Source organism: Cryptotermes secundus, unplaced genomic scaffold, assembly GCF_002891405.2.
Source record: "Cryptotermes secundus unplaced genomic scaffold, Csec_1.0 scaffold108, whole genome shotgun sequence".
NCBI classification, from domain to species: Eukaryota; Metazoa; Arthropoda; class Insecta; order Blattodea; family Kalotermitidae; genus Cryptotermes; species Cryptotermes secundus.
The window spans coordinates 10265-35821 of record NW_019719358.1 but is presented as its reverse complement, the minus strand read 5'-3'; the positions used below and the strand labels follow the sequence as shown (position 1 = coordinate 35821).

At 37.5% G+C, this 25557-nt stretch overlaps 2 protein-coding genes across 3 annotated transcripts in view; one reads left to right on the top strand and one right to left on the bottom strand.

The window, feature by feature from the left end:
• Positions 1-14200, bottom strand: part of LOC111864560 (cytochrome c oxidase assembly factor 6 homolog) — a 35409-nt gene extending 21209 nt beyond the window's left edge. Inside the window, exon 1 of one of the 2 annotated variants that reach the window (XM_023851917.2) lies at positions 14100-14200. The gene's annotated coding sequence lies outside the window, so the exon portion shown is untranslated. The remainder of the gene's footprint in view (positions 1-14099) is intronic. The other variant, XM_023851909.2, reaches the window with a different exon arrangement.
• A 273-nt stretch (positions 14201-14473) lies between these two features.
• Positions 14474-24651, top strand: LOC111864485 (N-alpha-acetyltransferase 30). Its single transcript, XM_023851772.2, has 5 exons — positions 14474-14683; positions 14799-15510; positions 15602-15725; positions 15857-15912; positions 21030-24651. The coding sequence occupies exons 2-5, from the start codon at positions 14830-14832 to the stop codon at positions 21165-21167; spliced, it is 999 nt and encodes a 332-aa protein (XP_023707540.1). The 5' UTR covers positions 14474-14683; positions 14799-14829; the 3' UTR covers positions 21168-24651.
• Positions 24652-25557: the final 906 nt, after the last annotated feature.

The window sequence follows — 25557 nt, the reverse complement described above, 5'->3', positions numbered from 1 at the left end:
TCTTGGAATAGGGCACAGTGCAGTACAGGAGATGATTGAAAGCTTGGGCTATAGGAAAGTTTGTTCTCCTTGGGTCCCGTGGTTATTGACTGAAGACCACAAAGGTCAGCGAAAAGATGGGGTGGGAAGTTCTTCCACACCCCTCCTATAGCCCTGATCTGGCACCCTCCAACTACCATCTTTTCGGATTTGTGAAGGATCAGCTGCGTGGACAACGTTTTGAGACAAGGGAGGCAATTCAGAAAGCAGTGTGTCAGTGTCTTCGGATGGCTGGAACATAATTTTACAGAAGGGGAATTTTCAAACTCCCAGAACACTGGGAGAAATGTGTACAAAGAAGTGGCGATTATGTAGACTTTCAGTATGACCCCCGTATTAGTAATGAATTTTATAACTTTATTATATGTACACTCAAAATTGAATTCAAAGCACCAAGGTGTAAAGAATATAGATAGAAAATATGTGAACACGAGCTCAGCTAAGGCCTCAACTTCAGCTACCTTGGTCTCTAGGAAGGTCTTTTTTGTTTGTATGTCCATCTGTGTATCTAGGGTCTTGAGTTCAAATTCTTCATGAACCTCCTTTACATTTGCAATGTCGTCACAGAGGCCCTTGGTGAGAGTCTTGAGGGATGTCATTATTAAGCATAGTGGTTCCACCTTCCGGTAGAGTTCCTTTTGGAGGGCCTGTGTCCATTGGTTGACAGACGCCAGGATGTCCTCCACCTCATTTCTGATGGTCCTTTTGACCTTGGACTGGATGAAGTATATTGTGGCCACCATTTTTATGGCACTTGTGGTATCCTCACTGTCCCTCATTTTCTCCTGGATGGCATTTACCAAGGCTATTTATTCCAGTCCAGATTTCATATCTTTTTTTCTGGTTTTTATTTCGGCTTTCACCTTGGCTTCCAGCCTTTCCATGATGGCTACTAAACATTCAAAATCCGCCATGATTATCCGCCACTTGGGTTCCAATCCAACTGATCCCACTTCTGATACCACTTGTCATCTGTTAATGACTAGATAGGAATTTTGGATTGATAATTAAATTTGATGAACACTTATAACTCGTAACTATAACAGTTTCATAGGTTTATGTGCTGTACAAATCACTAGAGCAAACATTAAGCCTCGTGTTGCTAGGTAGCGGCTTCCAACAATGGGTATTCCTATGCTTCCGTGGTCAAGTCCTTGATGGATGGCGCCTGTCTTGTAACTAACTTGGCTTGCTCATCCTTGTTATATAGCCTTGACTGGACTGTATAGAAATCACCACTTCAACGAGCTCCTGTACTGCTGTGTGCTGTGTCAAGATGGGTTGTGTTTGTTAATGTGAGCATGAGTTTTATTGGCTGTTTGCAAGCAACAGTCATCTCCTCTTATTCTACTATTTTCGCATTTAGCCATCATGTCACAATATTTACTGCTGAATAATGTATTCATTAAACAGAGAGACTATTGTTGATGGTGTTAGAGCTTAGCTTTTACACTTACTGTATCAGTTGCTCCCTTTGACATTCACTCATCTAGAGCAACAGTGAATGTCAGTGGTCCAAAAATCTCTCATAATTAACTACATCTGCATTAATTGCTGGCACATAATCCTATTCACACCCATGTGCACCCAACACAAACTTTGTATGTGAGAAGTTGGATTTCTTATGCTCCAGTATCTGTTATGTGTATTGTGACATGACAGCTGAATGTCGGAACAGTGGAAGAGGAAGAGACATCCTATTACTATGCAACGGTGCTGTAAACACGTTTCTGCAACAACAGAAGCTAATGCAACAATGAAGCAATTGTTGGATAAGAAATGCAACAATAGACAAACTGTTGGAGGCACTATTTTCTATGCAGTCCACACTGAGGCTATATAGTGTGGTTTGTAGTTGGCAGTCAAGACTGTGAGTGAGTCTGCAGGCAGTCAGTACTAGCCAGTGGTGGATAAGACATGGCTAGGAGGCAGATAATGACAAGGGGTTGCGGCCATGAAGACTTAGTGTGAGATGGGAGCCAACCAGCGAGAACTGGAGCCATGGAACATGGAAGCCAAAGTATCGTTAGCGCTGGAAACCATTACCAAGCATCAATCAGTGAAGACACAGGTGACTGAGAAGGCCTAGCACATGCTGTAGTGAATTGTAGAACGTGTAAATCACTGAAATTGTCCCAGCTGTAGTTATGATCTGTAAGAATCAAATAAATCCAATTTCCTCCAAATCCCATGTATAGTAACTAAATGCATGACAGTATATTCTTGCATGCAAATAAAAGCAAGCTCATCTAAACAAAAAGTGTGACCTCCTGTTTTAAGTTAAGTTGTCCCTGTGCTTAATTAGTAAAGCATGATGCCATAGAGATGTATGGGGGAATGAATGTGTACAGATCCACATATTTTTGACCATGGCACTAGCTGGAGAGAGTATCTGAGCTCCTGTATTCCCATTAAATCTAATTTATATTCTGATATTTTTCTTGCAACTGTTATGAATGAAACTGCCTTAAACAGACTTCTTACATTCCACATACTAAATTCCACTTTTCTTAGTTTAGACCACTTATCCAAAAAAATCTGCCCAAGTCTGAGACCATGTGTAAACCCCCAAGCTGGAGGACCACCCTTTGTTGGTTTTCTGTGACTGCTTACTCAACATACTCATGGTTACCCTCCATATCTGGCCTGGATACCATAGCTGGTATAGTGATTGTCTATGGGCTCAACAACTGAGGGATTGGAGATCAAGCATGTTCTCTCCACATTGTCCAGACTGGCTCTGGGGTCCACCCAGCATCCTATCCAATGGGTATGTGGATCTATAAATCCACTCCCCCTTATGCATTCACAGCATAATGCTTTATTAGCTAAAGACAGGGACAACTTTACCTTACCCTCAACATATGTTGCATTTTTCTTATTACAGATCACCTGAAGGGCAGAATTTCAATCTAAAATTTGTTTTGAAGCCTTAATGGACTTAACACTTCACTGCCTTAGGAGTTTCTCAGCCACATATGCAGCAATTCCCTAACAGGGCTACAGGTTAATACAAATTTTTCAATTGATACTTTTCATGGACATCGTATTTTGTATGTAAACTTAACATCAGCAAAAGAACCAAGTATGTGAGCTACATGACATAAAACACTCATAAATATCTTGAAATGTCCTTAACACACTCCCATCAGGCATCAAATTTTCATAAATAAGAACAGCTTCAAAAGTAGTCAAATTATTTCTGAGTATGATATGACTTCATAATCACTGCAACTGAGGCAACTTCAAACTATAAAGTAATTTAAACAGCCTGTTCTTCAACATAAATCAGGATAAGTCCATTAGAAGTTCAGTGAGATATCTACGAACTCAAGACCTACACATTCCAAGCTCATACTACACTCCATCACAAAAGTACATACTTCAGTGATATATATATATATATAGTGTGACATGTTGCGCAACCAAGGACCCCTACCTCCCCAGCGGCACGTGGTGGTAACGTAGCGCTCGCGTAATAGGCGAGTCATGACCCCGCCACTCTCCCCGCAGTGACGTCACGAGCGGAGCCGAAGTTAGCCGAGCCCCCACAACCTGGTAGCTATGCAACGCAAGTCAACAGCGGTGACATAACAGGATGACGTGGCACTCATTACGCAACAGGCAAGCACTGCGGCTATATAAGTGAACTGCACAGCAGCTACGGGTCAGTTGTAACGTGGCCATCGCCAAAGACAGTTCCGAGTTGTAAAGTAACAGTCGCCGAGTCGAGTTGTACTGCAACAGTCGCCGAGTCGAGTTGTAACGTAACAGTCGCCGAGTCAGTTGTACCGCAGCAGTCGCAGAGTTGTAATGTGACAGTTGCCGAGTGTGTTATCAACAGTTCTCAAGGCAGCAGCCTGCGAGTTGAGTTGTACTGTGGCAGTCGCAGAGACCAGTAGTAGTCGAGTGAGAGTGTGTGATCAACAGTTCTCCAGTGAGCAGAATATAGTTGGAGTATAGCAGCCGTCGCAGAAAGAAGAACCGGATGTGTGTGTGATTGTGTAATTGGGAGCGTGTGATACAGTGATACACAGCTCCCCTACTGTAAACGTGTAGACTACTGAAGACAGAGTGAACTGATTTGCGCACAGGGTTATAAAGTGTGAAACCTTGCAACAGTGGTAACAGATTATTGCGATTAGGGTTATAAAGTGTGAAACCCCGCAACTGTGTTATAATAATTGTAGCCATTATTTGTAGATTGTTAAATAAACCAATTAACCATCTCTACGGCGTCTTCAGTAACCCAACACGTTACAATATACAGTAAAACTTGGTTATAGCAACATCGGTTTCTGCGACACCTTGTCTCTTGCGTCAAATATTCAATGGTACGAACTAATTCCTCATAAAGCAACTGTTTTTATACCTTGCTTAGTACGACATTCACAAATGCATCAACCTCGTATGTAACGCCATTTTCATTCCTGAATTTCTCTGATATCGTGGGAAGGTTCGATGTGTCTGCCCACCCTCACTTTCTCTACTTGCTGACGTGACTGTCCTGGAAGAATACGACTGCGGGCTGCAAGAGGAGCGTGGGTTTTATGCGAAAACAAGGGTGTGGGGTGGGACTGCGTGAATAGTGCAAGAGGACGCGGCAGGTTGTTAACTGCATTCCTTTCCTAGAATCTCGTCTAACAGGACCTCACATTGTCTACTTACCCTATAGTGTTCCTGCCTAAACCCAGAGAAGTGCAGTAGCGAAAACATGGCAATGAAAAGGAAAGTTTTAAGCATTGAAGAGAAAGTTAAAGTGATTCGTGAAATATTGTGTGTATTGTCAGTGAAAAGCGCTGTAATATGTCTTTGATATTACACATTTGATCAATTCCACGTTAATGTTACGTTAGTCTGTACTTAACTACGTATTTCACTAAAAAATGCAACATTTTAACTCGGTTTTTGGTAGATTTTTACGTGACTAACATAAGGCTACTGTGGAAGTGCCCATTTCGGTTACAACGACACTATTTTTAGGTCCCTTTGATGACGTTATAACCAAGTTCTACTGTATATATATATCCTGGGCCTTCTTTCTGACAGTGCGCGCCTGAAAAACATACTGGAACTTTTTCTAATAAAAAATGACAAAGGAATTTTAAACCTGTTACTACAAATATTCTTTTATATCTTAAAAACTATGTCAAACCATAAAAAATGTGACATCATTCATTTGGCTACATTTAAGACCCATATCCATTCTTATATTAAACACTACCTTGACAAAATTTCAAATCTTGCTTTAAACACTGGAAAACAAATCATGCGAGCCTTGAAAGGCAAAAGACATAATATGGAGAATGTGGGGTACAGGAAATTCGTATGAAATGAACAGAAGTGGCAACTGGTTTTAGTATGGAAGGAAGATAGCTTTTAGCAGATTCAAGTCTACATGTTGATCTACAGATGCAAGGCAAACACGTACATTCAAATACCACTGCCAAATCCAAAATTAGGAGATGACATGACTTTAACATTGTGTACATGTGTTTGTGTATAATCTGAAATTCAAGGTCTCTAATTCAAAAAATAGCTCCAACACAGAAACACAAAGAAATCATTACATTCATACAAATATACATCTTTAGGTTTTATTTTATATCCTAGTTACTATAAAATCTGGGTTGCTGAAAAAGCATGAATGAGGTGGGAATACAGGCTGCCAACAGCTCATTCTCAGAAAGCTAAAAATAAATATGTGGAGTACCTATATGCCATTGAGACGTAAAGGGGTCTTGGCCTCTACTAACTGTAAACATTACGTCAAAAATATTGCATAACCAACCCTGGTAATTCCACATGTCTGTTGGCCACCTTCACCACTTCCTCCTCCTATAATTAACAAATGCAGGGGAAGGTGGAGAAACTATGACATTAAAATAGAATTCAATTTATCATATCCTAGGGGATTATACAGAAACCGAAATTCATCTTTTCTTCACACAAATTCAACACTAAGAGAATGTGATTAATACGAGGGTCGTACTGAAAGTCATGAGCAACAGTTTTTTGTAAAGTAACATGCTTTATTATTGACAAACCAAATACACCACCTCAACCTACAGACCTTTCTTTATTTTTCCACATAATCGCCACTTCTTTGTACACATTTATCCCAGCATTCTGGGAGTTTGAAAATTCCCTTTCTGTAAAATTATGTTCCAGCCATCTGAAGACACTGATGCACTGCTTTCTGAATTGCCTCCCTTGTCTCAAAACGTTGTCCATGCAGCTGATCCTTCACAAATCCGAAAAGATGGTAGTTGGAGGGTGCCAGATCAGGGCTATAGGAGGGGTGTGGAAGAACTTCCTACCCCATCTTTTCGCTGACCTTTGTGGTCTTCAGTCAATAACCGCGGGACCCAAGGAGAACAAACTTTCTTATAGCCCAAGCTTTCAATCATCTCCTGTACTGCACTGTGCCCTATTCCAAGTTTTTGGGCTATTGTGTCCACAGTCACACGCCTGTCATCTTGAATGATCTCATCCACTCTTTCCTTGTTGCGTTCAGTTGAGACTGTTCAAGGACGACCGCTCCGAGGCTCATCTTCGATGCTGGTGTTCCTATCTTTAAAATGTTTCACCCATCTTCGAACACTGCTTGCACCCATGCACACACTTCCATAAGCACGCAGGAGTGTCTGGTGAATTTCTGCAGCAGGGATTTCCTCTTTCACAAGAAATTCGATGACAGCACGCTGGCGAAAGGACATATGGTTGTTGGCCATTTTGTTAGGAGTGATACTGGTCACGTGATGCAAGCTATTGACATCACAAGACATTCAACAGACACAAGACACAACAGCTGATTCCACCTACCACTGTACTCTCTTTCATCTGCTGTTCCCAGGTTGCATGCAAAAAAAAGTTGCTCATGACTTTTGGTATGACCTATGTATATAAAATTACTCTCTAATATCTTCCTCTTAAGTAAGATCTCATTAAGTTTTTGTGCAATTCCTGTAATTCCATAAAACTCCATTTTTGACAGCAATATGTCATGACTTATGCAGTCAAAAGTCTTCTTCAGGTCATAAAAGATTCCACTCACTATGCATTTGTCATTTAAGGCCATATAAATATTGTCTAATAAATTACAAGTAGTTAATGTTGTTGAGAGATTTTCCCCATAACCAAATTGTTGCTTTACTAATATATTATATTTATTTAAATGAAAAAAGATGATTCTAAAAATGATGTATGGTGTGGTGTGAGTACAGACAGAATAATGGGACTCATTTTCTTTGAGGATATAATTCTCAAGGGTAGATGGACCCTTTTTCTAAGCAGTTAATACATAAAGAACACCAGTATTCTTTCTTCCTGTAATGCTGACAACTCTCTAATGTTAAAATATAATGCTACAGTTGGCAATGCCATAGTGAACAATTTTAATAACAGACTGCGCTACATGCGCTGTTCCTAATTTCTATACTGTTATGTGTTACTACGATTATGTGTGTAAAAACAGAATCTCTCTATTTTTATGTGTTACCATGGTTATTTGTGTGAATATATATAAAATGCCTTTGTGTATCAAAAGGTTAGTCTTAATAAAGCAGGGTTAGCTTGAACACTGAGTACTTATCATTCAATCCACGTAGGAGTGACAATAACAGGTTATTGATAAGTATAAATAGTAAAAAGTGAAAGTGTTATTTAAAAGTGATCCCTTGGACTGACACCGCCACCAAGACAAAGAGACAAGTTTCATCATGGCCACTTGAAAGCCCTTCATGAATACTGATACGCTCAAAGGACAGGAAAATTATAGAGAATGGTGCTTTGATATTCAAAATGTTCTAGTGATTGAAACTGTGTGGGCAGCAGTCAGTGGATATGCTGCAGAAGATACACCTCCTGCATCCCTGAAGAAACAAAAGGACGAGAAAGCCAGAGCCATCATTTGTCTGGCATTGAAGCCCCAAGTTAAATCTTACGTTGTCCAGACAACTACAGCAAAGGAAGCCTGGGATGCGTTGGAAAGAACATTCAAAGATCAGGGTTTTAATAGTTGGACAAGTATTTTAACTGATTTGTGCTCTTTGAAACTTGAGGACTATAAAAGTATGCAGGAATATGTTAATGCTTTCATGTCAATAAATCTTAGATTAGTCTCAATGGGCAAGAAAATAGAAGATGAGCTATTAGCCGCTTTAATGTTAAAGGATTTAACTAAAAAGTATTATCCCATGCGTATGGCACTTGAAAATTCCAACGTGACTTTGACTAGTGAGCTCATTAAATCTAAGCTGTTGCAAGATACTGAATTTGGTAAAAATGCAAATTCAGATTCAGCCTTTCTGTCCAGAGATAAGTTTAAACGTAAACCACCAAAATGTCAAATTTGTGGTAAGCCAGGCCATATAAACAAAAACTGCTGGTTTAAAGATAAGGATAAGGCAAACAATAATAATCACAACAATCAACACAACCAAAAATTTAAGGGCAATCAGCCTTCTAAATCAGTTAATAGTACTGATGAAAATAAAGAAGGATTTGATCAAAGGTATAATGAAAATAAATGGAAAAATAAGACCAGTAAAAAATCCATGTATGTGGTATCTGCCTATCATGTTAAAATTAAGGATGATACTTGGGTAATAGACTCTGGTGCTTCACACCATATGACCGGATATAAGACTATTTTGCAAAATTATAAAACACATGATTCTAAGGAACATGAGATAAGTCTTGCTGATGATAACGTGTTAACTAGTGCATGTTTTGGTGATGTAAAACTTGTGAACGACAATTTTAGCCATATCTCAGATGTACTGCATGTACCAAAATTGTCTACAAATTTGTTATCTGTGAACTCAATTGTAAACAAGGGTATGATTGTGTTATTCACCAAAGACTGTTGCAACGTATATGATTCTGATAATTTTGAGGTAACTAAGGCATATCCTGAAAATGGGATTTATTGTTTAAATACCAAAGCTAACTTGACGCAATCTGCAAATATTGCAACTAAAGATAAGATTAATACCAAAGAGAATATTGACAAATGTGAGAAATCTTGTACTAATATTGTAAAGAATAAACAAGTTGCAGGTACCCAGGAAATTGATGAACAACTGTTGTGGCATAGGCGTTTGGGGCATTTAAATAGGGTTAGCATGCGTTTGCTTAAAAAGGGTTTAGCTGGAGGCACTGATTTTCAAGAACAAGAAGCTCAGACAAAGAAATGTGTTTCATGCCTGGAAGGCAAGATGACAAAGAAGCCTTTCCTACAATCAAAGAACAAACGGTCAAAAAGGATACTTGATCTATTACATTTAGATCTGGTTGGGCCATTTGAAGTACCCTCTTATGGGAATGCTACATATTTTTTGACTATCGTGGATGATCATAGTAGAAAAATCTTCATTTGTTTCTTGAAACAAAAAGGTGACACATATGAAGCCTTCAAGACAGAAACTGGATAGACTATAGGAGCTGTTCATTCCGATAATGGTGGTGAACTTTGCGACAAATTATTCAATGACACTTTAAAACAAAAGGGAGTTAAAAGGGAATTCTCTGTGCCATATAATCCACAACAAAATGGAACTGCCAAATGAGCTAATTGCAGTATTTGGAAAAAACAAGATGTATGTTGTATGATTCCGACTGCAACAGAAGATTCTGGGCTGAAGCAGCACAAAGAGCCATATAGGTTTTGAACAGATCACCTCACAAGAAACTAAAGAACCAACTGCCTGAAGAAATATGGACAGGAGAAAAGAGCGATCTCTCCCACATAAAAATTTTCTGATGTCCAGCTTATGCTCATGTACCATCAGAGAAACGCCAAGAATTGGATGCAGTGAGCAAGAAATACATTTTTGTGGGACATAGTGAGGACATTAAAGCTTATCGGTTATCAAATCCCCTCAATCCGTCTCAAATAGTTAAGGCAAGAGATGTAGAATTTCTGGAAGAAATTATAAACAAGAAAGAGTGAGAAAGGATTTCAGCTTAAATGAAGGAAATGAAGTTCCATTAGAGCCGAACGGCTTAGAACAATTACCAGGAAATTTGGAAGAAAGACGATATCCACTTCGGAACAGGAAACAGAAAGAATTTCCAGAATTTATTACCTACTTAGCCATGCATAAAGATGAGGAGTCAGAACCAGTCACATATGAAGAGGCACCGTCAAGCTTTGAAAATCTAAATGGAAAGAAGCTATTCAACAGGAGCTAGAAGCTTTTCAAACAAACGAAGCATGGACAATAGTAGACAGACCGCCAAATTAGCCAGCAGTGAAGTCAAAATGGGTCTCCAAAATTAAATGAGATGCTGAAGGAAATATTGCATGTCACAGAGCACATTTAGTGGCGAAAGGTTGTAGCCAAACAAAGGGAATAGACTATTTTGAAACCTTTGTTCCCTTAGTGAAACACTCATCAATGCCCATGATGTGTATTTATCCTAACCGTCTTACAGTGCACACTTTTTATTTAATTTCACCTTTCTCTTCACTTTTACACCATATGTTTCAGCACTAATGTGCCATCTTCAGGTGTGTGTCTATGCACGTCAAACTACTGCACTGCATGCCATGACATCTTCATTCTAAAATGACTAAAATGTGTATTCGTCATGTATAACAATAAATTCTAAATATTAAAACCTTTCAGGATTCGTCATCCATACGTCGTATCTCAAATATGCGAATTACGCCAATCCTCCTCATGGACATGAACCAGTGCAACAGGACGCTAAAATATAACATAACTCATCAATGCGTTTGTTATTTGCTTTAGCTGCTAAGCATGATTGGAACATTGACCACCTTGATGTCTGTACTGCGTTTTTAAATGGAGATACTGAGGACGTTATATATATGGAGCTTCCTGAAGGATATGATATTAAGGGGGAGTCTAATAAAGTTTGCAAGTTAAAAAAATCAGTTTATGGACTAAAACAAGCCGCTAGGTCGTGGAATAAGAAAGCAACAGAGGTTCTGAAAAGCCTAGGGTACAAGCAAACTTGTTCTGAACCATGTATTTATACCAAGCAAAAGGGTAATTCTGTAATTAATATAGCATTGTATGTTGACGACTTCTTCATATTTTATAACGATAATGATGAAATTGAGAATTTAAAAAGAAAATTGCAACACTGTTTTAAAGTCAAGGATTTGGGACCGGTTAAGAAATGTCTAGGAATGTAAGTGAACAGAGATAGGGCAAAGAAAACTATAAAGTTAACCCAAACTCAATATTTGAACAATGTTCTTAAGAGATTTAATATTCCTAATGAGACTAAACCAGTTAGTCATCCAATAGAACCAAATAGCAAATTGAAACCGTTGCCTAAACCAAATAAATCTATCGAGAATCTAGATGATGTGCCATATCAACAAGCTGTAGGTTCAATGATGTATTTAGCTGTATGCACACACCCTGATATATCTTTTGCTACGACTTATTTGAGCCAATTTAACACTTGTTTCACAAGAGAGCACTGAGTTTTGTTAAAAAGAGTTCTAAAATACCTAACTACTACAAAGGATGTAGGTATTGTATATTCTCAGAATAATGATCAATTGGAAGGTTTTTCCAATGCAGACTGGGGTGGAAATTTAGATCGTAGATCCTTCACTGGATCTGTGTTCAAACTATCAGGAGCAGCTATCAGTTGGCGATGTAAAAAGCAAAGGACTGTAGCTTTGTCAACCACAGAAGCAGAATATATGGCGTTATCAGAGGACAGGAAAGAAGCCATTTTATTGAAAAAATTATGGTTTGAAATATGTAACAAGGAAATCACCATTCCTATTTTTGTGATAATCATGGTGCTTTAGCTATAGCGAAAAATCCTGTCAATAATGACCGAACAAAACATAGTGACATAAGAGTTCATTTTGTAAGAGTGAGGGTTGAATCAAGGGAATTGTCAGTACATTACATTCCTGGAAATCAATTACTTGCTGATGGTTGCATGAAAGGTTTAAATGTATGGAAACATACTGATTTTATTAATTCACTTGGATTGTGCTAAGAATAAGTTTCCAAATGATGTTCTAAATAATATTTTTCTGATATATTGATTAATGAATAAGTATTTTGTAAACTCCCAAAATTGTTTAAGGGAGAGTGTTATGTGGGCAACTCTCTAATGTTAAAATATAATGCTAGAGTTGGCAACGTCATAGTAAACAATTTTCAATAATAGACTGCGCTACATGCGCTGTTCCTAATTTCTCTACTGTTATGTGTTACTATGGTTATGTGTGTAAAAACAGAATCTCTCTATTGTTATGTGTTACCATGGTTATGTGTGTGAATATATATAAAATGCCTTTGTGTATCAAAAGGTTGGTCTTAATAAAGCAGGGTTAGCTTGAACACTGACTTGATCCACGTAGGACTGACAATAACACTTCCAACAAGACCCTGCTATTGTTCATACAGAAAGTGGATCCATTACACTTTGAGGGTAGTGTATGAAGGACAGCATCATTAACAGTAGAGTGTGATGGCAAGTTTCCCTAACCTCAACCTTTTTAACTTTTATTCTGGGGAGCTGTAAGGCAATTTAAGAACTTAAAAAAAATATTTGTAAGGAAGTTTACTCTATTTCCCAAGAAAAACTTCAATGTGTGAATGTAAACTTCTTATTGAGGTGCTAGGAATGTGTGCAGAGCAAGAGAGGGTATTTTCAGAATCTCATGCGGGCTTGGGTAAGTTTTATTTGCAATGTATTTAGATTTCCAGTTTGTTGGTATATATATATACACACACACACACAAAACTAAAAAACTATTCACAAAATTTACAGTCTGTTACTCATTTTCTGTCATAAATTTATCAAAATGGTAAAGGTGTCAGCCAAAAGGAGTTCTTCCAAAATTACTTTAAATTGCTGTTAGTGGATATACGCATAATTTTGAGCAGGCTCTTGTTTCATAGCTTCATCCCCACATGACAGACCCCATTTCAATACACATAAGTTTGACAATCAAGTGATCACGCTTGTATCTCATTCTGACATTGTGAACCTCTGAGTTTCAAAGATTTCTATGTTGTTAACCATAAATGATATTAGAGGCAGTATATGGAGCTTTTTCACTAGTTCTTTATATTACTATTTCTTCTTCATACATGCCACAATTCTCATAACTCTTTATTGCAAAAGGAACATTTTTAGTACTGTCAGCCAATTTACCTCACAAAAGGCAATTACACAGAAAACTTGACTGTTTCCTAGCAAACAGAATTCACATTCAGTTACGTGTATAGACGATATGCTGGTCAGAATGGTTTGTGATGTCCTCATTCTCCTTTACAAGATATCTATCACAAGTATGTTAAACTGCTGTAACTCTGATGGGAATGGATGGTTTCTAAACCACTTCTTCCCCTCAATCTTCAAATACTGAGTGACTTGTACATTCCAAAGAACTGTGATGGATGCATATAACACTCAGAATTACTGGGGTTTTGGACTACCCCCATTGTCAGGTATACTTGACAATGGATGAAATAAAAAATCGATTAAGTCTGACTGATTCTGAGTTGAGTCACCGGGGGGGGAATGAGGGTTCTCTGAATTTCTCAGCATCATTAAAAACAAACTCTGTAGTATATCAAGAAATTTAACAGTTTCTTCTTTACTTGCCATAACATGATAGGGAACGTTGTGCCAGTTTCTGGAACGGATTTTGGATTAACAAATACGAAACAAGTTTATTCCAGTACCCGTGCGAAACAATTTTGTATTTGGATATTTTGATTCGAAAGGTGTGACCCATTGACATAACGATTCTCGCATGCTACAACTTTACTATGTGCAACTTATAGAATACGTAAGCAAATTTCATTGACTGAATCTGTACTCTTTTAGCATGTACAACACAAACTATTTTTATAAACGTATTCAACCTAATTACATATTATTACGTTTTTTCGTTTATCTACCAAAGAGCAAACAAATTGCCATAATAAACATTCTTTGAATTGCAAATGAAATTGTAAATAAATGAGATGTCATATACATGTATTCGTAAAAACAGATGTGTTACACGTGCAAATTTAATAATTCCTCCTTATTTCACTCACCACATAACTTCTTACACAGAAAACCACGGATTAGTTTCTATATGCGAACGTCATACCACAGTTCACGCGGACTCACGAACGCTCACGAACCTCACGTAACCGCACGAAACGTAATTCCTGTAAAGCTAAACGACCGTGAGCGTCAAAGAGTCTAAGCGGTCAGATTGTTGGTTCTGAGAATTTTTCCGTAGGTCATCAAGGGTCGTCAATGACACGGTTATACTTGACCATACTTGACGTACTTGACATCCATACCATGATTATATCGATTTGTGAGATATCGATTATGTATCGAATATTCGTAACTCGCAGCCACTCACAGAGTCTCTGCAGGCCTCTGCTGGAAATTGACAGAACTATGTGCAGAGAAATAGGAAATAAGAATTCGACAAAAATAGTGCTAAGGCGATTTGTTTCATGATCCGATTCAAGAAGAACTTTATAGTAGTAATTATTAATTACGTAGTATGTTAAGATTCGTTGTTTCTTTGCTGAATAAAAATGATGATTATATAATCAAAGTATATATAAAGAAATCTCTATCCCAAAAACTTATACGCAAAATCCAATATGGCCGAACTTAGGTAGGCAGTAGAGATTTTTGTAACTTACAAACTGTACGAACGATAACTTTTTTGTGATCATAATGGTTAATATGCAGTGCAGGGTTTAACAAATGTTTCTTATATATGAACGTAGGTAGTTGATCATCTTCAAGCCTGTAATCAAAATGGACGATACTGTGGAACTTCTGGATACTGAAGGTTCTGTTGCCCAAGTGCAGTCTCAGCTTAGGACTAGTGCTCCAAAACAGAATTTCAGCTGTAAGCAAGGGCTGGACGATCCGAAGATACAAACTGAAGATAAGAACCGTAACCTGACTATAATACCTTCCTCACCAAAATTATCTCCGGAACAAAATGAAGACAAATTGACAATTTCTCAAGTCTCTGCACAGTTAAAAGAAAGACTTAATTTGAAAAGTGGATCTGGTGTAAATGGAATTGTGAATGGTTTAGGTATAGGCGTGGATCTGCCCCACACAGCAGAATCTGAACATCTCTCAGTTTCAAATGATACAACTCAGAACTCTGAAACATCTAGTCAATGTGATAAGTGTGGAAGTAATAGTATTGATTGTGAGACTTCAGTTACAGACTGTAGATCTGTTTCAAACTGTCTGAAAAGTCATCCTGATAAACTAAGTAGATCTAGTGAAAGCGTAAAATGTAATGATGTGGTATCCAAGGGTGATGCAACAGATAAGGAAGACAGTGTTAAATATGTATCCTATAAATCTGAGCTTCAAATGCCAGACATTATGAGACTTATTCAAAAAGATCTTTCAGAACCGTACTCTATATATACATATAGATATTTTATACATAACTGGCCAAAACTGTGTTTCTTGGTAGGTATTTTAAAAATATATATCATTCTTTATTAAATTGTGAAAACATCTATAATAAACATCTTATAAATTTATTACCCCTTGTTTGCAGGCAATGGATGGCAGTGAATGTGTGGGTGCCATTGTATGCAAGTTGGATGTTCATCGGAAGGTTGTGAAACGAGGTTACATAGCTATGTTGGCTGTTGATGAAAAATACCGGAAAAGAAAAATAGGTAAGAGCTTGGAAAGCTTCACATTGCTTGTAATACATATGTATTCTGAATTGTGATAAAGTATTAAAATTCTAGTAACAAGACATAAGGATGTTATTTTCCAAGAATCTAATTTGATTTTGTGTTTTCAGGTTCAAATCTGGTTTTGAAAGCAATCCGAGCCATGGTTGCAGATGATGCAGATGAGGTATGTTTTAAGACTTGGCTTATAGTGTTGAAAGTAAATAGGAAACAAAAATTAATTCAGCAATCATAACAAGGGACTTCAAGTTCTAGATACATTATGTACTTTCATAACCACAGAGTTTGCAGTCCAGTGCTTTTTATTAACACTGCAGTATTCTCTCCTTGTCATTTCTTTATTATTATTATTATTATTATTATTATTATTGTTGTTGTTGTTGTTGTTAATAATAATAACAATAATAATAATAATAATAATAATAATAATAATAATAATACTAATACTCAGTGAGTTTTCTTCCATGAAATACCATTGGTCATACTGCCTCCCCATTCATTTAAAAATGCTTTGTGTGTTACGTGTGTTACCTCATTGGATGATGCAAGCCTGCCCTATTTTCTCTTCCTGAAAACCAGACTATATACATTGAGAACTTTGATTTGTTTCATTCTGGTCCGTCACACTAACAATCACAAAGATAAAAACAACACCGTCCACTGTGAGTACTTAAGTTTTATCACTTGAAAACTCATCACCCTTACATGTTTCGATCCTTACGGATCATCCTCGGAGGGCATCAATACTTTTTCCGGAAACTACTATTACAATAGGTGTTAAATTATATACATACACATGTCTGAAATACACAATGTAACAGTGTAAACAACACAGCAAGCCACGAACAAACACGGACAATACTAAGAATCTCCTTTCTCAAGATAGACAGGCGGCACAAGATCAGCCACCTCCAAGAAAGACAATAGGAGAATTGACACGAACCTGCATGGTTTATAAATTTTAATCATAAACAACAAAGTTTTTAAAAATTTTAATACCAGGAAGGCTGCTGTGACTGTGAAAAGTTGAACATTGTGTACATTGTGTATTTCAGACATTATATGTGAACACCTATTGTAATAGTAGCTTCCGGAAAAAGTATTGATACCCTCTGAGGATGATCCATAGGGATCGAAACATGTAAGGGTGATGAGGTTTCAAGTGATAAAACTTAAATAGTGACACTGGACGGTGTTGTTTTTGTCTTTGGCATTGATAACTATCCAGGTTGTCAAATTGTGACACTAATAAAACAGGGATTAAAAATAAATCTTTTGAGAAAAACTAGCTTTTAATTAAAGTAATACAGAATTACAAATTTTGCCTTCATCAGTATGTCATTCAGTTTATTTCTCTATGTGAGGCAGGAATGAAAACATTTTTTAATCTTTACCTCCAGGAAATGCATCACATTTCTCTTGACAAGTTCCTTTAGTGATGTTTAAGAAGGTAATTACTTATTGTGAGGACTAGGCAGGAACTGAAAATTTCACTTGCCTTCTCACCTGATGCAAGATTTAACTATCAGACAAGTCAAAATTTGCAGTAGTTGCTTGAACTAATTTGACTTTGCTTCTTATATGTTCTTATATGTTTTTTTTTTATTATTGCTATTGGGGTGGGACTATGTCCCTTGTACTGTGGCCACTTCTGGCCTGTTTTACCAGCCCCAGATGATAGGTGAGGGTGATTGTGGAGCAATTGGTGGAATGAAGATTGGCAGGGGAAACTGAAATACTCGGAGAAATCCTGCCCCAGCGCTACTTTGTTCACCACAAATCCCACTTGACCAGACCCCGGGATTGAACCCGGGCCGCTGCGGTGAGAAGCCAGGGATTAACCACTTGAGCTATGGTGCGGCCTCTTATATGTTTTAGTTTTGGCATTATTTTGGTGAATTTCTGTTATGGATTAGATGCAGTTTTACATATTTTGACCCTGATAGCTCAATCTGTATAGTGACTAGGCTGTGAGCTGGACAGTTGTGATTCTGTTTGATTCCTGGTAGGGGCAAGAGATTTTTCTCTTTTGTATGGAATCTGAAAACCTGGAACTTGGCTCATTTGGTATAGCAACAGGGTATATGCTGGATGGTTGGGGTTCAATTCCTGGGAGGGGCAAAGTATTCTTCTGTACCTCACAGCCTCCATACTGGCTGAGTCATCCATCCAGGTACTGGGTATTGTTTCCCTTGGTGGGGGGGGGGGTAAAACAGCTGGTGCATGAATGTGTTCATTCATCTTCACTTAATGCTGAGGTCAAACATGGTGGAGCTATGCTTACATTCCAACATACATCTTCATGGTGTGGTGCTTGCATAATTAAGCACAAGGACAACTTTACTGTGTACCTTTATGTATTATCTTATACATACATACATACTTTATTTCACTTCCATAAATCCTATCAGGAGTTACAAACTCATGTGGATGTGGAGATCGTCTTGGTTACAAATTTGGCACAAGATACAACTTGTCGTACAAATATCATAAACATTCTAATACAATCCATTACAAGTAAATTACAAGTGGAAAACAGTCCTGTCATACATTATTAGCACATACATATTAATGATAAAATTCAATAAGAGATACATAATAGTTACAATATAAATAAGTAATATAAAATAAGATATTACAATGCTTGTATACAATAAAATAAAATAAAAGTTACAAAATACCCAATATAAATAATTATAAATACAAAAATACAAATCTGGCTATTTATCTCCTTTTAGAGTAGAGTTATTCAAATACCTTAAGGGGATTTGTAACAGAAATATTCTTGTAATGAATAAAAAGAGTGTAGTAGTAAAAATTGTTTCAGTAGTACTTCAAACATCTTAATATCACTTGATACATCCTTAATGTGTTGTGGAAGATTATTGTAGACCTTCGTTCCTGAATAATAGATTCCCTTTTGATACATCCTCAAATTTACTAGGGGTAGATGGAGGTTTTTTTGTTGCCTAGTATTTTTCCTATGGATCTCTGAATTTACTGTGAATTCACTTCTATTTTTTGCTACAAAAAGCATAAGAGAAAGTATATACTGAGATGCCAAGGGCAATATTTCTAGTTTTTTAAATAATTTCCTGCACGAGTCCCTCCTTCTACAACCCAACATAATTCTAATTATATTCTTTTGCATCCTGAATATTTTTATGCTTAAGGGTGAGTTGCCCCAAAAGGGTATCCCATAATTTATGATTGAATTAAAATAAAATAAATTAAAATAAATAATTTTGGCAACATAACATATGAAGAAAACACAGACACTCAAAGAAACAGACAATATAAAAACCAAGACTCTTCAGCATCCACTATGCAGAAGTCAAAGACAGTGAAGAAAGTTTCACTCTAATTGGCTGAAAGAGTTTTCATGGTTACAGTATGACACAAATGTGAAGTGACAAGTTCTGTCTTCAGTGCATAAATTAACCAAAAAGTTAGGAACATTTTCACTGTTTCATTTAAGGTAGAAACTTTCTGATCACATGGAAAGTCAGAAGTACAAACAAAATATGCAGAAAGTTTATTTGCCCAGAAGATACACTGCTTGCTGTGTATTTAAAAGAAGTGGAGCAAGAAATGTTTGGGTGCATAATAGTTGTGTTCAGTACAGGATTCAGCAATAGTAAGCCATTCAATGATGTGAAAGACAGTTTAAATGTGCAAACAAATTACTGTAGATTCAACACAAAAGTAATAATAAGCAGCATAAATAATTTGTGAATTTAATTGCTAACGTAATCTAAATTGTAGCTGAAGTGCTACTGTATTATCTCCTCCACAGAACTGTGTCAAGTGCCAGGCCATGCTGTGATTTCCCTAATTGTCACCCTGAGTGCATCAACTTATGCTCACATTCTGTGACGATGGCTCTTGGTCAACCACTCTAAGAATCTCCTCCACAGAACTGTGTCAAGTGCCAGGCCATGCTGTGATTTCCCTAATTGTCACCCTGAGTGCATCAACTTATGCTCACATTCTGTGACGATGGCTCTTGGTCAACCACTCTAAGAAAGATAGACAGTGTTCCTGTTGCTCTCTTTAAAGTGTTTCACCCAACATTGCACACTGCTGGCACCATGCAGGAATCTCCATAGACATGATGAAGTCAGTGATGTTTGGAGCAAAATTGTTCTCTTTGAGGAATCACACACAGCATACATGATACAGCATATAGAATGGATTATGGATGGTGGTAGCGTAATTGGTTGAGGCGCCATGCTACAAGCCAAAAGGTCGTGGGTTCAAGTCCTGGTGAGGTGATTTTTTTTTTCCCATTGACCAAATCCTTCCTGCCACACTACGGCCCGGGTGTCGACTCAGCCTCTTAACAGAAATGCGTACCAGGAATCTTCCTGGTGTGTAAGGCTGACAACCTTACTTCCATCTGTGAGCCAGCTGTCTAGAGAAAATGTGGGAACCTCAACATCTCACAACCCTAAGGGCCGTCACGAACTGTTACAGGGATAACTTTACCTTTTTATGGATAAGTATTGGTGCTGATGTGCTGTATCTGTATTTCAGATTGCAGAAAACATACAGCTATTGACCCTATAACCCCTAGTATCATTATATCAATAAAACAGACATAAGTGGATTTTCTCATTACTTTCAGTATGACCCTCATATTTGAAAGATGTCAGAGAAGTCATTCCTGTGTTAAAGAACATGGGGAAGAATACTTATTAGCAGTACAAGAAGATCCATGTAGTCTGTTTCTTAATTGGAAGGATAAACAAGGTCTAGTATGACTCAGCACGATGGAGCTCGCAGTATGACTGGAATATAGTAATGTTCAGGGAGAGAGAGAGAGAGAAATATAGCAAGAGATAGAGTCGTGTGTGTAGATTTCAAAAGCTCAGTGTTTTTTTTTGTTGGATTTGAGGTTCTCACAGCAGTGGCTCTGAAGAATTCTGTCTTCTGGGATAGTGTCTGGTGAAGTCAGCTGATGTTTCAAAGCAATGTATCACCTCCATCTTCAGGGTTGGTAAGTAAGCTAAGCAAGAAACAAACATGAAGCAGGCAGCAGGCAAAGATCTGAAGATGGAGATGGTATTTTCCTTCAAACATCAGTTGACTTTCACCAGACTACACAACATTATGTCCTAGAAGACAGACGTCATTAGAGCTGCTGGTTTGTTATATATGATAATTGTGGTCACTATCTCCTATTGTGTACCTGGCAACCATATGGCTTTTAAATGAACTGACCTGAATTTAATAAACTTTACATGGATGCCAGTTCTAATTAATTATTTAATTTTTTAACAGGTTGTTCTAGAGACAGAAATCACAAACCGCCCAGCTTTACGCTTATACGAGAATCTTGGCTTCGTGCGAGACAAACGGTTGTTCCGGTATTACTTAAATGGTGTTGATGCTTTGCGCCTAAAATTGTGGCTGAGATGAAGATAGCATCAGAACTACTTGACGACATAGTTCATAATATATTTACTGAGTATGAGACCAAGGATGAGAATTGAGCCAATATTTTACATATGTACAGACTGCTGTTGAAAGCTGTTCAGTTCCATAATTCAATACTTTGAAAGGACAAACTAAATGAATGTTGCTTCTCTCTTGTATTTGATTAAATATGGGGTTACTGGGTTTATTACCAGGTCATGATAAATACAAATAATTTATAATGAAATTAGTTAGGTGCCATGCTGTCTTAGAGGGAAAGGAAATTGTTGCTCTACTTGCTTTCATTGTTAACTGACTGAAACCACACTGATCTGCGTGAATGGTCTAAATCAATTGTTATGGTCCCAAATTTGAGTGTAAGTACCAAAAAGAATGAATGTATGAGGAGTAGGCCTTCTCGGCCCTTGCACCGCGACCTACGGTGGTCTATTGTGCTTTACCAAAAGGAAAGTAAATACTGTAATTTGCATTGTATAAAAGAGAATGAACATTTTGTGAATGTTTGTGGTGGTCACTTATGCTCTGGTTGATACAAGGACATTGGTTTTTCAGCATTTACTGCCTTTTATGTTTAACCATTGACATTGGGATAATCTCAAAATCAACACATTATTTCTTTAGTAAATTATAATAAACAAAACCCACTGCAAAAACATAAATTTGTATTTAACATCTATATCGCTTGTACTTGGTTACTGTGCAGATAGCATGTCGCTTTAAGAAGTAACTCATATTTAGCAGTACAACCAGAAGAATGTAATGGTTTGTGGAAAACTGTTTTTCAAAAGATTTAGTACCTGTATTAAAAGGTTTTATTGCTATGTGAAAGCTCTAATTTTAATTTGGACAGTCTGTAAAATACCTGTTACAATTGTTTCATTCAGTTTTCGTTGTTCATGTAATGTAGTTAAATGTCTGATGTGTGAAGGATTGAAACATGTATTTATAGGCAAAATTTACTAAACGTTTATACTGTAAAATAAATGTAAATACATAATTATTTTATTACTTTGTTGGAAATGCAGTTACTGTCAAAAATATTGGCCCCTGGATCTAATTGTTATAGGCACTTACCTCTGTTTATCTCCAGGATAGAGAAATTAAATTTCCCTTCTTGTTTCTGTCCTAGACAGAATACTAGCCATGGCTTCTCATCTTCAAGACTTGTTTATATGTGTGGGGATTTAACATTGAATAATTGTGCAGATAACAAAGATAAGGGCATACCTAGCCTATTTTATTTAAAAATGATCCTAAAATGAAACTGGATATATGTGAAATGAGAACTGCGAATAATGAACACTGTTTCTGCTATGAAACTGGAGAATGTATGGCAGAGGGAAAGAAGACAGCAGGAATAAGAACAGTTGGCTGTAGACTTAGAAACTCTGTTCTTTAAAATAATATCAGAAATGTTCCAATTCCTGGAAATAGGTTATCTATTATTTACAATATACTTCTGAGTGATCAGAATTTTACATGTTCTGTATTACATTTCAGGAAAATTTGAGCCAGAGCAAGGTATAGGTCATATTCTATATGATTTTTCATGAGAGCTGTGGTTCTTCCTGAACATGTATATGTGAAGCCAAGTTTCCATCCCATTACAAGAGGGGTGAACCACTGATTTCTCTTAACAGTTGTGGACTGGAGTGACATTCTGAGGGTAGAAGAGAATTACTTACATGAAGAATATGGCTACAATTAAGTACAGTTATGCCCTAAAATTTATCCCTTACACGCCAAGTATGGACTGGAGGGATGTGGTGTATAGAGCAGAAACTTGGTTAATATGATATTTTAACTGCAGGGTATACAGTTTATTGTTAGACCTGTTGCTGTAGCAGACGTGGCACACTAGTCTCACATAGACCTGCCACTTTTCTGCTGCAATGTAACTAACCTTATATTCTAGTAGAGTCTCAAATTGATGACCCTCTGCCTCTAAGCATGCCTGACATCATGAGACTATGTTCCTAGACACATGGCAGTGCTGCTGTACGGGAATAGCAGAAATTTGATGCGTAATATTTTATTCAAGTTCTTTTATAGAGCCCGGATTATTCACAACTTTTCTTTCAGCATGTCCACAAATAAAATCAAGGATTTGAATCAGATGATGGTAGAGTCTTTGACTTACAAATCGTTCGGTGAAGACATGTCCACCAAATTATTTGCAGAATGTGCCCCTGTATTATCATGCATAAAGTTCCTGTGCAATTTCTCTTATCAGTCAGTTGATGGAAGAAGAGTGACAGAATCAGTATCACATAATGTTTGGAATGTGTTACATGAAAAGAACCACGAGTGCAATGATCTTCTATACACCAACTGCACACCAAACCCAAACTTTTAATTTATGCAATGGCACTTCATGAAAATCAAGAGTATTTTGTTTCCTCTATTTTAGTCTATTCTGGCTGTTTATGTAACCATTTAAAGTGAAGTTCATCTCATAGAATACAACATAAATTCTGGGTCAAGAATTTCATTGAATACTGAATTCTGGCTTTGCTGTTTGGAGGCAAGAGGCTATGTATGACTAGTTTTGCAAGGCTGTAACTTTAACAACTTTGTGCCAACATGAGCTCTTCTTTTTGCCAAACCACACTAAAGAGGCAAAATATGTGACCTCTTCGGGTTTTGGCCAATTGAGTACCAATGTCATCAAATATTTCTTCAGCCAGTACATATTTTTGAGATTTCTTATCCATCACTGATCCTGTACAAAATATTGCTATGCATATTGTCCTGTCATGATACTTCCTACAAAATTTTCTACATAAATAAAGTTGTACAGAGGTAGCATATACAAATAATTTTTGTTCACTATATTTCACAACACTGAACAGTATTTGTACATATATCAAAGACAACCAAATACTAAACAAGCACTGGGTGACTAAGTGATGATTTAGAGGCCAGCAGTGAACAGGCTTGGGCAAACAAATTTCAAGATGGCTGGTCTGAAGATAAACTGAATTTGTTGTATTAACATGACATTTACATCTCACAGGGGCTAGAAATGATTTTTTACAGTTTTTGGTTATTCAGGATTGTGGATATGTTAAGGGCATTGAAATTTTACTTTACAAAGGACTTTCAGTAATATTAGTGTTATTTTATAAAAATGAAGGAAAAGTTTATGCTCAGATAAGGAAATGTATAACTTCTCCCACGGACATTAGATGGAAAATAACATTTATTATTAGAAGCTGTTGAGAATTGAAAAATTGTGTCTACTTAAAAGACTGTTGGTAATAGAGCTTATGAAAAACAAGGGAAAACAGATATGAGATTATAAGTCTTCTCAGGTGATTGTATGAAAATGGAATTAGTATCCAACATTTTGGAATCTCCATCTCCATCATTGATTGATCTCATGGCTGCATGTATGAGGGTCGTACTGAAAGTCATGAGCAACAATTTTTTGTAAAGTAACATGCTTTATTATTGACAAACCAAATACACCACCTTAATCTACAGACCTTTCTTTATTCTTCCACATAATCGCCACTTCTTTGTGCACATTTCTCCTAGCATTCTGGGAGTTTGAAAATTCCCCTTCTGTAAAATTCCGTTCCAGCCATCCGAAGTCACTGACGCACTGCTTTCTGAATTGCCTCCCTTGTCTCAAAACGTTGTCCACGCAGCTGATCCTTCACAAATCCAAAAAGATGGTAGTTGGAGGGTGCCAGATCAGGGCTATAGGAGGGGTGTGGAAGAACTTCCCACCCCATCTTCGCAACTGCTTCCAGTGTGAGGTGAGCAGCGTGGGGGCGAGCGTTGTCATGCAGGATGATGATGTTTCATCCCGGATGTTTATCGTGCAATGCACAACGGAGCTTGTGCAGCATCTGGACATAACGAGCAGCATTGATGGTTTGCACAGGTTCCAGGAATTCAGCCAGAATAGCCCCTCTGCATCCCAGAAGACTGTGCCCATCACCTTTGCAGCTGATGGTACTCTATTTGCCTTCTTTATTGGTGGAAAATGCAAATGGTGCCATTCCATACGCTGCCGTTTTGTTTCATGCTCGAAATGGTGAAACCAGCTTTCGTCACCTGTCACAATACAGAGCAAAAAATTATCACCTGTGTGTCGATATCTCTGCAGCAGTTCTGAGGTGATGGCTTTTCGCTGACCTTTGTGGTCTTCGGTCAATAACCATGGGACCCAGTGAGCACAAACTTTCCTATAGCACAAGCTTTCAATCATCTCCTGTACTGCACTGTGCCCTATTCCAAGTTTTCAGGCTATTGTGTCCACAGTCACATGCCTGTCATCTTGAATGATCTCATCCACTCTTTCCTTGTTGCGTTCAGTTGAGGCTATTCGAGGACGACCGCTCTGAGGCTCATCTTCGATGCT

Coding starts and splice junctions, on each gene's coding strand:
- LOC111864485 (XM_023851772.2), top strand. CDS start 14,830: ATGGACGATACTGTGGAACTTCTGGATACTGAAGGTTCTGTTGCCCAA. Junction 15,511..15,601: donor GGCCAAAACTGTGTTTCTTG/GTAGGTATTTTA, acceptor CCTTGTTTGCAG/GCAATGGATGGCAGTGAATG. Junction 15,726..15,856: donor ATACCGGAAAAGAAAAATAG/GTAAGAGCTTGG, acceptor TTGTGTTTTCAG/GTTCAAATCTGGTTTTGAAA.